This window comes from Egretta garzetta, unplaced genomic scaffold, assembly GCF_000687185.1.
Source record: "Egretta garzetta isolate BGI_Z169 unplaced genomic scaffold, ASM68718v1 scaffold287, whole genome shotgun sequence".
Classification (NCBI taxonomy): domain Eukaryota; kingdom Metazoa; phylum Chordata; class Aves; order Pelecaniformes; family Ardeidae; genus Egretta; species Egretta garzetta.
The window spans coordinates 14363274-14379848 of NW_009260435.1; the positions used below are offsets into that span (position 1 = coordinate 14363274).

The window sequence follows — 16575 nt, forward strand, 5'->3', positions numbered from 1 at the left end:
GTTTTTTCCTTTCAAACTTACCTTTTGATACCAAATCATGGATATTTTGAAACACTTCTCCTTGGGAAGGGCAGCCCACAGGCTTTTCCTATCCTGCCCTGTGAGGCACTGCTTGAAAAATAAAGCTCTGCCACAGTGGGTAAGGTGAGAATGTATTTATTAGTTATAAAATATGCAAGCAAACACCATCGGTTTGGTACAATCCCAGAAAAGCAAGAGCAGGTGGTGACAGTGGTGGGCTTTGCCTGGGTGGTGCTGCCCCAGCGACGCTAATCCCAGGGTGCCGGGGGCTCTGCAGGGATGTGCTCCCAGTGGTTCTGAGAAAAAGCAAATTTTACCGACTCATCACCGTTAGCTGGACATTGATATTCTTTCAGCTTCAAGGGCACATAATGCTGTAGAGAAGCAGCTTTCTGATAACCAGCATGACTAAGGACTTTAATCCAGGAGGGTCTGGCTTGTCCTTTATAGCCAAGCATGGCAAAGCTCCCTGAAAAACAGACACAAAGAGAGTGACCCTCTGGATGGGTTGGTTCACTCATTGGCAGCACAGCACAGATGCCATCCACACAGCATGAAAACTTCTTAGCCCTTCTTTTTTTCCTCGGATTAAAATAACAGAACATTTAGGAGAGAAAAAGGGTGATGAAAAAGAGAATGAGCCTCACTTGAAGCCATAACCTCACTGCATCCCACATGTGCAGGTATTTCAGTAAGCTCAGATAGGTTCCCAGATGTCAGTCAGCAGCAATATTGTTTTACTCTTTATTTTTAAGCATTGATGCTTTTTCATACTTGACTACATGAAAATGGTTAGCCACTTTGAATCCTTCTTTTATTAGTTTACATCAGTTTCTTCCTGTTACGCCTAAACTATTCCCCATGTCGACTCTGCTCTGCTCTGCTCCTCTGCTGTCATGAAGTATAAAGGCATTATGTATTCTTCCATTTTAATAATAATGTCTCGTGTTTATATTATGCTTTTCATTGCAAAGGCTCCCAAGGCTATTTGCAGCTGGTTGGATCAAGACTATTCCTGTAAACACTTCTAATTTAAATAAGGTTTTGCAAAACCAGACAACAAGACCCTAAATCCTGAACCCGCTGGGGTCAAGGGGATCAGGGTTTTTTTGCATTATCCCTGGCAGAAGCAATATGCATTTGGGAGAAATGCTCCAGCCTGCCCCGAAACACAGCCTCCCCCCAGTGTGGACCAGTCCTGCGTGCGATCACTTTTGGAGCTGTGAAGTCAAATAGTGCGCATACCTGAATCAGCGGGAGAAAGCTCATGAAGCAGAACATAATCACCCAGGCTGGAAATCAGGGCAAACACGTGGGCGAACACCTTGTCCCAGCAAAACAGGGGTGGCACATGATCAGCCAGCAGCGGCTTAGTCCCACTGCCAGACACCAGCATCCCATCAAAGTGGCAGGGCAAGGAGATGGCCACCAACAAGCATGTCCCCAGGCCAGCGGTGGCCCTGCTTGCTGCTTTTTGTGCCCCAGGAGCAGCTGGGGCTGGAGGCTGAGCAGAGCTCCCAAAACGAGCTGGAAGTGCTGCACCCAAGCGCGCGGCACAGGTGGTTCAGGGAACAAAGTTTGACAAAACAAACAACAAAGATTGCTTTTTAATCAAAAAAATCCTTTCAAAAGACTCAGGGCTTTGATGAAAGAATGAAGCAATGAATTTGCAGGACAAAACCAAGAAAACCTCAAACTTTTGCTTTTAAAAGGATGAAAGAAAAAAGAGCTTCTTGGGAATCAAACAGGCACCAAAGTGAAATCTCTGTCTCTGCTGTAAAGACTATGTTGTCCTCCCCTGGAATGGTCACAGCAATGAGCTTTGAAACTTAAACTAGAAATTGATATAAATTTCAGTAAAGCAGTAGGGCAAAAAAATCCCCGAACCCTCAAGAAAAAAAAAACAAAAACCAAACAGCTGGAAATACAGCCAATTCTCCATCTGATCTCTGCCTAAGAGGCTGCAAATGAAATCTGAATCAGGCTGCTGGTTGTTTTCTTGATCTCCTTATTACTCAAATTATTCATCCAAACCTGGACTCAATAGCCCCCAGTTTTCCAGTAGGAAACCCAGCATGGATTTCCTGGACCAATGATACCAATGGATTTCTTGCAGCAGTCCAAGGTATAACTGTAATAAGAACTTTCCAAAACCAGTGATTTCACCTTCATTCCACCCAAAAAAATAAATAGCTCCTATTTCACTTCAGGCTTTTTTCTTTCTCATCAGCCTTTCAGTTTGTGATTGTTTTTCCTTACAAAGCAGTTGAATTTTAGAGATGGAATCTTTATCAATTTCGGTTTTTTGTTAGAAAAACAAGCTCCCTTTAGGATGAAAAATTTGCAGCCTGCAGCTTCTCACTAGTGAAGTAGGGTCAAAGCCCCAAAATAACTCTCCTACTTCTCACCATCCCTAAGCCAAGAGGTTTTTACTAGGTTATAGTGGTAGGAAACATACTGATAAGCACTACGTAAGTATGTGTACATTCTTGGTGGGGAAACACAGCAGTAATTCTTAAGCAAAAGAAACATGGTAGAATAAATACATTTACCTTCCTTGTAAAAGACAACAGGCTTTGCTGAACCTAAGCTGGTAAAAACAGGCATTTCAGAGCTCCCCTCCACGTCTGCAATATCTCTAGAGCACACGAGAACAAGCGATCTGAAAAGAAGGACAGTAATTACTGTGTGATTGCAAAATATTACTTCATTAAGAATCTGCAAGACCTTTAAGCTCCAAACCAGAAAAGTACTTAAGAGCTTGCTGAACTTTAAGAACGTGCTTAAATGCCTTTGATTTCAATCACACGTAAGCTTTCCTAAGTTTAAGCTTCTGTTTAAACGGTCCTAAATTAAACCTGTGCTTCACGTGGAATCAAAACGAGCACAAACGCCTGTTAGCAAGTGCATCCCTTATGGGAGAGGGATGCTCAGCTGCAGAAGAAATTCAGCTGCTGTGCAGTCCTGAGACTCTGAAACCATCTCTATCTTGGGTCTGATTTCCAATCAAGCTTTAGTCCGGCTTTGGTCCCCAGAGATGTGCTTTCAGCCCCCAGTAAATTGTACCTGCAGTGAATTACAGGCACAATGGGTTGCATTTAGCCCAGACTTGCAAAATATACATCCTACCAGAAAATCAAACTGAACGTACAGGCATCATATGGATAGATGTCACTTCATGCACGTTTGATACATGTACGTACTCATGTGCATAAATACAGATGTAATAACTCAGGAGTGTTCAAATCTTTGGTCATGAACTGCTCAGAAATGTCTTGGACTGGAAATCTGTTTTCTGGTTATTTGACCTGCTTCTGCCAGCAGCCAAGAATTTATCTATAAATCTCTGTTGTTCCATGTTTATGTGGCGACACATAAAACCACAAGGAATGTGGGACAGACACAAACAGCGATGATCCAGACCACTGCCAGGACACATGCAAGGTAACAGAGCCCACAGGCAGGCAAGTCTATTCATTGGCTTACCCAAGAAAAGTCCTATTGGAAAATCTGGCACACCTATGATTTTCATCTGTCACAAGAGGCAAAACCAATCAGTAAGAGTAAACAGAAACGAACTCGTTTCAGAAATGGAAAACTGAATCATCAGCTGCCAGGAAACTGCTGGACACTGGGATAGGTGCGCAGGATTGCAAATGTCATTGCAAGGACCTTATCTACTCCATGCTGGAAAATGAGGAATCGGAAGGAATTGCCAGTTTTCCAGAAAATCTGTCTCTGTCTGCTCTAATCTGTGCAATCCTGGGAGAGAGATGCTGCTTCTCTTATTATCTGGGTGATATTTGGGATTTGTACATATTTAATCTGTGCCGGATTCCTTCGGAGCTCAGGTTTGACTATGAAAGTAGGTCATTGTCCTCTCCTTGTCTATCATCAGCCACGGGTTGCTACATGAACCGGGCTCTCAGCGGTTTGCTTACCTCTCTTTTATAAATGTTTGAACATAATCAGTTATTGCACTGGCAGCGTTTTCACCAGCAACTGTGTCAAAGTGACGCCTACTCACGACTGCTCCTGAACATGCATCTAGCACCACGAAGAATAGCCCATGGCTACTGAGCAGGAAAACCGTATCATTTATCTGCAACAAAAAAACAGAGGTAGGTTTTATGGAGGCAGGCTGGGGAGCTTCAGACTCTGATACTGCTTTTCCATAAGGCAATTAGAAGCAAGGAAAATATCAAGGGTGTACACCCTATAATTTTAAATGTATAATTAGTACAGACGAAGTGACATTGCTGATGGTCAGTGGCAGGAGGAAGCGAAATCCTTAGTTCTCAATGGGGTACAAAAACATGAGAAATGAGGTCATTGGCATCTTTTGTGTATTAGGAAGATATATTTGGGAAGCTGAGAATCCTGGGAGTAAAATGCTTAGTTCAGTCTTAATACAGTTTCTTTCCATGTGGGGGAAATTACCGTCACTTGGCAAAGCAGATTTGACCACGGAGCAAGGGAGAGGTGCTGAGACAGCAGACGTGGGAGAGGCGACACGTGGACTTCTTTTGAAATAACAAACCCAAAATATTCCTTCTTGGTAGGGCTGCCCCACTGCTTCAAAGAAGTTGTAGCACATGTGACTCCTACTCCCCTCCTTTCCCCAGGTTACACCTCTCAGGATGTGCCACGATATTTGCTTTTAGAAAGGCAAAGGCTGTCTGAGGTGCCTGGCACTGGTGCATCCCCCCAGCACCCCGGGAGCAGCCCGGCCTGGGAGGACATGACCTCCACCAAGGAGAGCAAGAGCATACCAAGGTCAGGCTGTCAGAAAGCTGAGCCCAGAATACACAACACACCAATGTAATCCATGTAGTCGTCCAAAGCCCACAGGCACCAGGGAGCTCAGATATCTCCCATCATTCTGAGACATGTGAATGCCTCCAGGGAATATAGGGCCAGACTGAATGAGGGAGCCAAGTGTTAAAGGGTGGCTTCTGCAAGATGCCAGAGGATGCTGAATGCAATAGGGGGTCAAGGGTAAGGGAAACACAAGTGTCTGGGCCATGAGTGGGCTGAGGGGAGTGAGGAGGAGCAAAGGCAGACTAAAGCTTTGGCCTGGTGCTGGCTATCTCACACTCCTTAGCCTGGGAAGCGTGTCAAAGTCTGGATGCACACGGAGCAGAGACAAACCACCACTGCAAACCGACCTAACCAGGAGCTGCTGGCAAAAGAAACAGCCCTGCTGTCCCCATGCTGCAGACCCGCCGAGGAGCCAGCACGAGGGCTCCCGCAGCCCCACGGGAGCTGGAGCAGGGCACCGCCGCACCCAGCTCCCTCAGTCCTCAGGGCAGCGGGGATTATAAATTTAAAACATTCCTGACTTTTGCATTTCATTCAGCAAAACAAGAACAAAACATGTGTCTCAGTTGTGAGGGCTCCTCTGCTTCACTTCTTTATTTCCAAGTTTCTCACAACTTTTAAGATTTAGGCTAAGAATCCTCCTTTAGACATGAATCTTTATCATTTGCCTAGCCCAGCCTTGTATTTCAGCTAGGAGTACATGGATCTGAAATAAAACTGCCTTTGAAAAACAACAGTTTGAATTAAAGCTTTGGAAAAGGCCAAGAAGCTTTGAGGATGTCCCTGGTTTTCCAAACCTCTCTGACTACGCCTGTCTGTGCTGCACACACGCAGGTCTCTGCACTTCACCGCAGGTGAGGACGCTGCCTCCAGTAACACCCGCTTGCTAATGGTTTTGAATAAATTTTTGATGATGCAGCCAGTGCACGTGGCAAGAAATCTTGGCTGCTCAGATGCCTTAAGGATGCTGGACCCGCTTTGCTTGGCATTTGTTAGCATTAATTATAATTCAGCAGCACACAGGCGTGTAAGCCTGGACAGTGTCCTTGCAAGCATGATTTCAGTCACCCTTCACCATCTAGACAGACATATAAGGCATGTGCAGGGACAGCCTGACAGCTCCAAACCCATTCAGTAGTGAAATATAGTTATTTTTATCTTTTAGCGCAATGCCAGCAGAGAAAATCAGAAAAACAAACTTGTTTTTTTTCCCCTACATCCTTTGTAAACAATGACTTCTGGTGCGATTTTCCCCTCCTTCCTCTACATTAGAGTGGTGGTGTTAATTCTTCTTCTGAGGTGATAAAAGGCATTTTTTTTCCCTAAGGCTCAGATCCTCATCTGAATAGAATACGAACTCCCAGTGCCTTTAATGAAGCTAATTGTAGGGGAGAACAATGCACTTGCCTCTTCCAGGGGATCTTCCCATTTCCTTCCACCCAAGGTTCAGCAAGAGTTTGCAGTAACTTCCCTTGGAGATAAAGTTTCCCCTGTTCAATCACCATTTCAAATGTGATAAAATACAACGTACCTTAACAAACGCGGATGTCAAGTGGTTTTGTATGCCCGCCCTGCTGACAGACTGGATCTGGATCCTTATATACTTGACTGAGGGTGTGCTAGTGATAGCAAGCTGCAATTACACCAGAGATGGCAACTTAAAAACTGGCTTACTAACTGCTTTTCATCACCAAAATGGCACTGGGTACCAATGCTCATATATATGGTTGCAAAACTTAAAGATTTCTTTTTTCAAACTGTGATCCTGGTTCACAAGTAATTGCTCATTATTAAGACACCATTTATCAAAGGGCCGTCGTGGTGCTGGTTGGAAGGGACCTCTGACAGTCACTCTGCCACTGGGTAAGTTCAAAAGTTGAGTATGAATTTCACCTATTTTGCCTGGCTATCAACTCAAGTGCAGATTTGTATGAGCCTGACACAATTCTACAGGATTTAGAGTGGGGTGAATTTACACTAAATGAAAAGAGCCACTAAATGGCTCTAATTTTCCAGTTATTCCTATTAACCAGAATTACTTCCCAGTTTGAAATTCAGCAGCAATGTCATACTTTGGAATTGAAAGCTAATCTGATCTGAGCCCTCTCAAGAGTCCTTTTTTTCCTTGTTTAAAAGAAAGAAATGGGGAAAAAAAGGTGCCATGAATGTGCATCCACATGCTTCCAGGTGGGCAATTTCTTTGAGACTATCTTTGAAGCATAGTACAAAAAGCTGCAGAAATTCAGAGCAAAACCCTTCCCTCTACACAGGTTACATGATGCCGGGTAGATTCATGAGTGGGACATAAGAGGTTCCAGTTGAATATGAAGAAAAACTTCTTTACTCTGAGGGTGACAGAGCACTGGAACAGGCTGCCCAGCGGGGTTGTGGAATCTCCTTCTCTGGAGATATTCAAAGCCCACCTGGACGAAGTCCTGTGTAACATGCTCTAGGAGATCCTGCTTTAGCAGGGGGGTTGGACTAGATGATCTCCCGAGGTCCCTTCCAACCCTTGTGATTCTGTGATTCTGTGGGAATTCCCTATGGCTTTTCCTTACATGCTGTGAAAATGAATTGACCTATGGATGCACATACACTGCATAACCTCAGATGCCATTTCACGCAGCGGGTACCTGCGGGGCACCGCACGCCCTGCACGGCCCAGCTGGGTGCTGGGACACGGGGCGCTGGGCAGCTGCTGGCCTCTCCGGGAAGGGGTTTGGGTCACAGCTCCATGAGTCCCCTGGGTACATATGTGCCATGATTTTAATACGTTCGCAGCCTTGCTGAGAGCAGTAGCTGTGGCCTTTCCGAGCTTTGTGGGCTTGCAGATGAACAAATAGGTACCTATAAACAAGAACAAACAGAGGGATCAGAGCCACTGCGTGCTTAGAGGAAAAGGTGAGTAGAGGCAGAGTCTGCACTTGCTGAACTGCATTATCCCTCCCATTTCCCAACCTCACAAACCAGCTCTGTCTGAGACGGGTGTAATACGGCACAGCCATTGCAAAATGGGTCCTGCAAGGATGCAGGTTGAGCTCCCCTCTCATCCTGGCATGACGAGACCTGCAGCACTTGAAGCCCATACGCCCAAGCCAGCTGCCTTCACCAGGCAAGTGTTGTGTGGGGCAGACCCCCCCTCCAGCCCCAGGCGTGCTGGTGTCCCACCAGAGGCAGAGCAGCAGTGGGGCTGGGGCTGCTGTGCAGGAGGAGACAGGCTTGCCTGGACATACCAGCATTGCAGCATCCTGGCCCGCAGGCAGAGCTTAGCCCTAGGCATGCATGACACAAGCTCCAAGGCAGCCAGGTCTTCTGGCCTTTGGAGTTCATTTGTTTTCTAGCCATTCTAAGTATGTTTTCAATCGCGTCCATTCTGCAGTTCAGGCTGGGGAAATCATATAAACAGCTCAGTTCAGCTCCAGGATCAAAAAGATACATGGCTTTAAAGGGATTTTTCTTTCTATTTCTTTTAAAACTAAATATTTGTTTCTGTTTGTCTGGAAGAAAGAATGAGTAAGCTTGGTTCCTCTCCAAGGGTTCAGCATGTAGTGTTAAAAAAAGAAGGGGAAACCTCCCACTCATTATGAAATCAAGTCTAAAAAACAACAACAGGAAAAGCAAAAAGCCGATCCCCTAACTTCTGTACTCTGAAAGGCTAAAAAAGTCACTGCTGAATTAAAGAGAGAACCAAAAGGCTGATACTGCCAGAATTAAGATAGGTTATACCCCTCAATCTGCATGCACCAGGTCCAGATGGCTGCTGGCAGCTAGTGGCCACAGGCCCACACGTGTGACCATTTTCCCCGCTCTTCAGTAGTAAACAACCTGTTTACAGAATTTGGGCAGCTTCTTTCCCCCCTCAAAAAAAGAAAAGTAGGATTAATTAGCAAATTGTTATTTCACAACTCCTATCATGAGAGAGACCTGGCCATCAGCAAGGAGCCTGGTTAGCAGGGACAGCATTCCGGGATTCGATTGCTCATGTGTTATGGTTGACTGAATAAACATATCCCATCTCATTTTCAAATCTGGCACTTGTGGATTGATTCCTGAAGTAGCTACTTAGTCAGGTGAAGCGTCATGGGACCCATGGTTAGACCACAAAACACTTCTTTCCTCCCTAACTATTTTAGCTGACTGAGAAACACGGTTTCGTAATATGTTTTTTTAACCAAAGGTGTCCTAGAGTCTCATAAAGATAGTGCAAGATCTCTAGGACTCGTTTCATGCCTTCAAAATACGACATGTACTATGGTGCTCTCCTTTTTTCCACAAAATCTAATTTTTAGATTGTGATGATTTTAGAAATCTCTCTTTATGGGAATATGAAGAATTTGAAACTTCCAAAACTATCTGAGTGTTGGAGCTGCAGCAGTCACGAGAAGGCTCCTCTTCATGGCCTTTTGGGGTCCAGTGGATTTTAACAAATATTTACATGGCACCCACACCTGCAGCAACCTGAGCAGCAGGGATGCCTCAAAGGAGCCAAGTCCAGGCAAGAAATTGGCCATTTTCTTAACAGCAAGGCAGACTGCTGCTCAGTGATACAGGAACAGACCCAGCCCAGGTACTCCAGCCTGTAAATCCATGAACTGAAATCGGTGAAAAGACCATGCAAGATGGATGGGCCTGAAGTTTAACTATGAGGAAGGGAAAGGCGGTGCTGGGACTGGTAAGAGAGACCCCAAGGGTTTGCTGCCCACACAGGGGCAATGCAGGGCTCACCCCGATTCTCTGTCGAAGTAGAAGAGCCGCTCGCCGGTCCTGTTGAGAGCGCTGGCTCGGGAAGGAGCGGCGAGGTAGTGCTTTACGCTGTGCACCGTCCCTGTCCGTCGCTGGTAGATATCCGCCACCACCTGGAAAACGGCTTCCCTGGGATAGCAGAGGGCAACGTGCAGCCAGTCTCCTCTGACGGCAAAAAGAGGAGGCAGAGGGGAAGAGAGAAAAAGCATGTGAAAAAAAGAGAGAAAATGCATGTGAAGGCTTGAGTGCAGGAGAGATGGTCTGCAGCCAAGAGTACAGTCTTCAGGGGAAAACAAAGAAATGTCCTTTGAGGTTCTCTTCTTCCTTTAAAAAAACACAACAAATCCTCAAAGCCAAAGAAAATCAGGTTTTTTTGCTTTGTCTGGAAGCAACAGCTGCTTATTATGAAGGTCTGATCCAGGACCCCAGCTGACCTCAGAGGACTTTGAGTCAGGTGCCAGGATGGCTTAAAACCAGAGATTTTCTCTTCCTTGCCCCATAAGGCTGCGGTACAACCAGTCACATACCCACTCGCATCTCCCGCGGCAGCCGGGCTTGTTTTAGTTCATCTGGAGCTGCTGCGGGAGAGGGAACCGGCATCCAGCAGACGTTTCACCGGGGGCACAGATTCAGGAATTAGAAAGTAATCTCTGACTTGAACCAGAGCCACAGTCTAAAGAGACCTGCTTCCTCCACTTTACAGCAAAGTTTATTATTATGGTTTCCATTAAAATCTCCCTCTCCCCTTCTCTTTCTTCAATGTCAGTTTAGAATAACTAAGGGTAAAGTTAAATCAGCTTTTAACTCTTGTGTATCACAATTTCAGCATGCACAATTTACAAAAAATTGCCCCCATAGCTTTCTTTTAACCTGTGGTTTGCATCACCACCCTCATGGAAGGAAAAACTGGCTCCAAACTAGGAACCTTTGTCACACGACTCAGCGCCAAAAGATGTAGCTACGGTACACTTGAGATACTGATGGGAAGGATCTTCCACAAAACCCGATACCCTTTCCTGTCTGCGGGATGCACTTGTACTGTACAAAGCAGAAAGCCACAAGAAGTCGACACTTGAAAAGAAAAAACAAATACCAAGATAATTAGCTCAATTATTTTTTTTCCTTCCACCCTCTGAAGTGGCTCAGTGTACCACACCAAAGTGCCTGAACCAGTACCATGGGTAGCTTTCCTTATATTATCAAAACCATCCAGGCTTTAAATGTATTCTTTTAATTACCTGGCTTCCTGGTTAAAATGTGAAAATATAAATTTTGCTTAGAGAAAGACAACCGCCTTCATCAGCTGTTTCTGGGCCCTACAAAGCTGAGGAAGACAAAGTTCCTCCAAAGGCTCCCCTGAAATGACCCACCACTCATCCCTGCCTGCGGAGTGATAAATGGGGAGAATTTGGAGAAATCTGGGGAATCTGCATGCCTAGACCTCTACTTTGCATTACACATGGAGAGCACAAAAGCAAAGCTATTTCAGCCTTTTTCTACTTTTCACATTAAAACAAAACAAAACTATCTACAGGATGGAAGAGGGGACGGGCTGTTCTAGAATAATAAATCAAAGCCGCACAAAGACCCATCAGCTTAAGCCAGATACTGCCCCCTAGATTTTAACCAGCTCCAGCTGTGTCATAACACAGGACAGCTAGAAAACGGATATATTTTCAGATGATTTGGCTTCGGACTAGAGGAAATGAAAGAAATGCACTAGAGCCATGTTTGTGGAATATTTTTAGGATGGAGTCCCAAGACGTTTGGCTGTTTCATAAGGGTGATTTGCATTGCGTTAGCATGTTTCATCCCCTGAAGACACCAGCAAAAAAAAGGGCTTGTCATCTCTCTCAGATGCTGGGAGCTGGCTTTGGTGCCATGCTACTCTGCCACCTCCCTGGGGAACAAGAAAGGCACTAGAAAAGGCAATTGGAGGGTGAAAGAAAAAAAAAAAAAAAAGCATGAAAAACGCACAGCTGCGACCATCTTGAGTCGCTGGGGCATTTGGGAATATGAGTGCTAGAGCCTAATGTGTACATGAGCAGCCCGAATGAAACACTAAAATAAATTATATCGAGATTGAAAGGATCAAATGCAAACACCTACTTTGGAGTCTGTGGAGGAAGAGATGGAAATAAGTACATTCCCACAACAAAGGGCTTGGGAGGAGATGTGAAAAGGGAAGGCATTAGAAGTTATCCGTTATGTAAATATAGGAAAGAATAAGGTGGTTATTTTCTTTTTAATTTAGTGGCATTTTAACAGCTTCCTATTTAGTTCTTTACTTCAGTTCTGTTCCTTCAGCTTGCACAAAATCCTCTGTAAACCTTCCCAAATACCTGGCTGTGTGGCTGAACCGGGATCCACCATCTCCAGGAAAAACAAAGCAAGAAAGAGCAGTGCTACTATGGGATGGTCCCCAGGACCCTGCCTTGCTGCTGGCCAGCGGACGGGCGTTCAACGCCTGTTCTCCAGCCACTGCCAAAACTGAGGGAGAAATGCAACCTCAGGCAATAAGCAGTAATCAGATGGCATGGGACATCTTGGATGTTGTGTTCAAAGTAAGAGAGATGCCCCTGTGCCTTCCTCAGCCGCTGCCCTGACCACCAAGGACCTCCCGGCTGGGCCTCAAGTGCAGGAAGCCATCATCTTTTTAAGGGTGGTCAATGTGGTGCTTAGGGACATGGCTTAGTGGTGGAATGGCAGTGTTAGGTTAATGGATGGACTTGAGGATCTTAAAGGTCTTTTCCAACCTAAATGATTCTATGATTCTATAAACTGTGGCTCCTGCTTTAACTGTTCACAACCTTTTCTAGTGATAAAATTCTGTTCATTTTAGAAGGAACATTCTTCTTCCTTTTTTCCATTCTTGTTCTTAATCATACCAACATTTTCCTATGTATTTTTACAAAAGAAAAGGCATTTGAAGGATAAAAGCTGAATATGCACTAGCAAAGTCAGTGTTTAACAGGTCCTAACATTTTCAAACACCACTTGGAAAATTTTTGAGAGTCTGCCGACACCAGCATGTACAAAACCTGACACTTCTGCCCCCTGTTCCTGTCATTCAACAATCCCCACGGTGTGTTTCAGGCATTTTTATGAATGTATTTAGCCTGTTTATTTCCTTTTGGAAATGACTAGGTGAAACAAACCCAAAAAGCCTTTCTTTTTTCACCAGGATGTTGGCATCTGCAGTTCTGGCTCTTTCAGGTGAAGCAAAAACATCAGGCAAAGTGTTAAAAAAGTATTCTTATGTTTTGGCAATGAGCAGCCTTCCTGGGATAAGCAAAAGCAAAAAAGGACGAGGGAAAGGCAAAAAAAGCAAGCAAAGAAGTTTCCTGTTCTTGGACATGTGGTAGATACAGATCTGCACGTACACACATACATACCTCATTTACAACCCTCAGAACAACCCCTCCAGCTCAACCCCAAACTCCCAAAGGCAGAGCCACTCAGAGAAACATGATCAAGCAGGCAAAGGAGGGGAGACTTTTGTGAGTGGTGGGATGTGAAATGAGTCACATTACTTGGAGATGGGATTCAGCTGGAGTAAAGATAAAAAGAGCGCATGTCTGGGACTCTCCCCAACTGGGAGAGGACCAATAACACATGTACTATATCGTGAACATGCCCCTTGACTACATCAGATGGAGTATTGGGTCCTGGGCAAATGGGTATGATCTAGTGCTGGGGTTGCTGGTTATGCTGGACATCAATCCTGGCTGTATTTTAGCTAAGGGAACTTCTAAGCTGATGAATATCACTCTAGAAAATATCTCCACCATGCTTATTGACATGGTGTGTCACGTAGCTGACGACCATGGAAGTGCACAGTCCAAATCCTGATCTCACTTACAAAAATCTGGGGTAAGCTAATGAGGGAATGCCATAGAGTGCAACTAAAAATTACTTATTTTTTCCTTGGGCTCAAAAACATGAGACTTTCATCCAGTGAGTCAGTCTCCCCCAACTGTTATTACTCCTATTTAAAAACAACCCCTCTGTCATTTTGGTCAACATCTACGTGAGCGGAACTTTCAAAGGGAGTGAGAAAACTGGGAATATGAAACTTTCCTGTTCATAATATAGGAATTAAGCAGAAATCCCCACGTGCTGCTTTGGTAAGTTTGTCTCTCACAGGCTGAATTTTGAACTTCAAAAGACAAAAAAAGCAAAGCCACCATTCAGCCTCCAGCCCATCCCAAGAACAAATCACAGGAGGTCAATGCTCCTTGCTCTCAGTCAGGTTACAGCTGTTAATTTTCTCTCCTAAAATGTCTCCCATCCTCACAACAACCTGCCCAGCACCAGGCCGAATCTCCTCTGGCACAAAACCTGCTTTCAGGACAAGCCACCTCCTCTCCAACCAGCATCACTGGTGGGGAAAATGGAGCGAGAAACACCCACACATCTCACAGGTGCCGAGAGGAGTGGCGAAAGGGCTGCAAGGAACCTGGCCATGTCCTCACCACTGCACTCGCTCCTTCTCTTTTTCTAGGTTTCTTCTTAATTTTCTGCCTTCAACTCACACCCATAAAATACATCCAAACCCCCCGCAATGACAAACATGGCTACGGAGTGAACATGCATCAATTTTTTACAAGGCCTTGTTATTAAGGATAGACTCTTCTGGAAGACCGCTTGCTGCGGGGATAGTAACAAGTAAGGTACGTGTTTAGCTAAGTAGACTTGTGTGTATTGCGATTTAAATGCCTTTCCAAAATGTTGCCATTTAGGAAATGCCATTAAAAATTGAAAAGCATAGGCCATCTCTTAATATAAATTAAAATTTTTTATTTTACCCATGTGCCTCCTTAGGCAAAAAGAATTTTTACTTTTGCGAGGCTCAACAAATTACAGAAGGGATCCTGCCCTGAGGTGCACTTCTGCTGATACTCATGAAACCTGGGTCTGACTCAGAGAGCATTTGGCTCACAGACAACTGTATTCAAGGCAAAATAAGAACTTCCTGCATTTAAATACAGTACATCATCTTGCCATCCTTTTTCCCACCGTACATGCTTTCATGGCGGAATCACATCCTAATTCAATTTGTATCTTTTTAAATGCATTCCCAAGTACTCTATTGCTGACTTTTGTGCATTTTCTATTTTCCTGCTGCTCTGCCTCAGATGCACGTCAGGTCAGGAGAGGTTGGTGGCCCTGAGGAACCCCAAGCCCCACTCCATGGCCCAGGAGAAGGGTGAAAGCGAAGACAAACCTTCAGGTTTCATGTGCCAGGCTTCAAAGTGACAAGCAGCCTGCCTTGCCATGGCCATCTGGGGACTGATGCTCAGATTGCTTTAATTCATGCTGCAAAATTATTAGCTCGGGAAGGACGACTCTCCTCAGAGTCACCTTGTTAATCCCGGCCACTGCAAGCGCAAGCCATGGAGGACAGAGAGTAAGGGCTGCAGGCGGGGAGGCAAAGATGGGGCTTTAGGATCATTCAAACATGGCAATGTCAGCCCCTGCTTCGGCCCAGCTGTACTAAACCAGTGCAATCTGCAACCTGGTGTTCTGGCAAATGTTTTAGCTTCTTCCCAGTTTAAAAAAAAAAATATCTGGTGGCTTTCATGCACTGGTTGAATTACCACTGTGGGTAATTTAAGGGATTTAAACAGACAGAAGGGAATTCAAACATATCTGCTAACCTCTGTGTTGTGTGGATGATTAACTCTGAATTACAGATGTTATCAGGAGGGGCAGGCTATGAAACCCAAGTAGCGCTTATTATCATTGGAAATAGTGCTGGTGTTACTTGTATTACATCCAGATCTGGGGGATTGAGGTCAGAACTCATGTACGTACAAGAACAAGAAAGCAGTCACAGCCTTAAACTGTTAGCTCCACTTTGAAATACTAATTTTGCCTTCCTGTGTGTTTACCAATCTGGGAAGCAAGAGGAAAAGCTCATTTAGAACTAATCTGAAGAAGAAAAAAATGAGGAAACATCGATAAACTGGTCAAGTCGGCAACAAGCACATTCTAGCCTTGTCTCATTATCTTTGTTTTCCTCCAGACCTTATCACCACTAAGGAATTTAATCACAAAAATGACAGGTAGCTGAATGTATGAATCAGACTGGCATTGAATAAGAAGCCGTAGGAAAAACACCTACCTACACAAGCCTGACAAATACAAATGTAACGAGTCCCCAGACACTCAGCGCAGACATGGGCTGCATAAGTTCGCTTGCACTGAAATCTCCACCTTAGGATGGATTGCAGCATCCTGGAGGCTTCATATCACCCAGGCTCAAAAGGCTCCGCTATTTTTAATGAAGAATTTAGACGCAAACTCATTCCAGGCTCTTGAGTTTTCAGATAACTTGGATTATTCACTGGTGAATATGCTAACAAACCCTAGCACAGGACTCCAGCCTAGCAAACACAGGAGTCAAGCAGTGCACCCGTGCCCATCCCTGCACAAACACCCCAGGAGGGGAAGGGCTGAACATGTGCCCAGGCGCATGCAGGGACATCTGCGCTTTTGCTTGCTGCTGACAAGAAATTCGGCCCTCCCTTGCCAGTTTTTTTCTCTTTTTTAAGGCTCTCATAAGGATCCAACTCCTGCAACAAGGCACCAAAGGAAATCAATATTATGAGCCTCGCTGTACCCCTCCAGATGAAGGTAAGAGGGTGCCGATGAAGAGAGGCTGGGGAGGGCTGCCCTGCACTGTCCTTGGAGCCAGCATCCATCAGGAGAGGTGCAGTACAAAGGAAAGGCCCTGCCTGCAGGACTGTGCCAATCTACCTACAAAAAGCCCCCTTCTTTATACTACTAACTGCTCACATTTCCCCGAATTCTCTCAATGTCGAACCACAGCAGAGAGCCCTAATAAGGGATAACCCTTCCCTCTGAGCATTAACAGACCAAGTATAGAGATATTTGCCTGTGCTCATTAAAAACAAGGAATGTTTAATCTAATTGCCACTGCTTTTCAGGCTGCTTCGATAACACAACTTATTACACTATACTTCA

At 44.9% G+C, this 16575-nt stretch overlaps 1 protein-coding gene across 1 annotated transcript in view; it reads right to left on the bottom strand.

Moving 5' to 3' along the window:
• Nucleotides 1-269: 269 nt before the first annotated feature.
• The window catches only part of LOC104130811 (cell surface hyaluronidase-like), a 48212-nt gene continuing 31906 nt past the window's right edge, over nt 270-16575 (bottom strand). Inside the window, exons 16-21 of the mRNA XM_035899485.1 lie at nt 9568-9750; nt 7476-7689; nt 6374-6475; nt 3963-4123; nt 2574-2683; nt 270-490 (exon numbers count right to left, since the gene is read on the bottom strand). Coding sequence (XP_035755378.1) covers nt 270-490; nt 2574-2683; nt 3963-4123; nt 6374-6475; nt 7476-7689; nt 9568-9750 — 991 coding nt within the window. The remainder of the gene's footprint in view (nt 491-2573; nt 2684-3962; nt 4124-6373; nt 6476-7475; nt 7690-9567; nt 9751-16575) is intronic.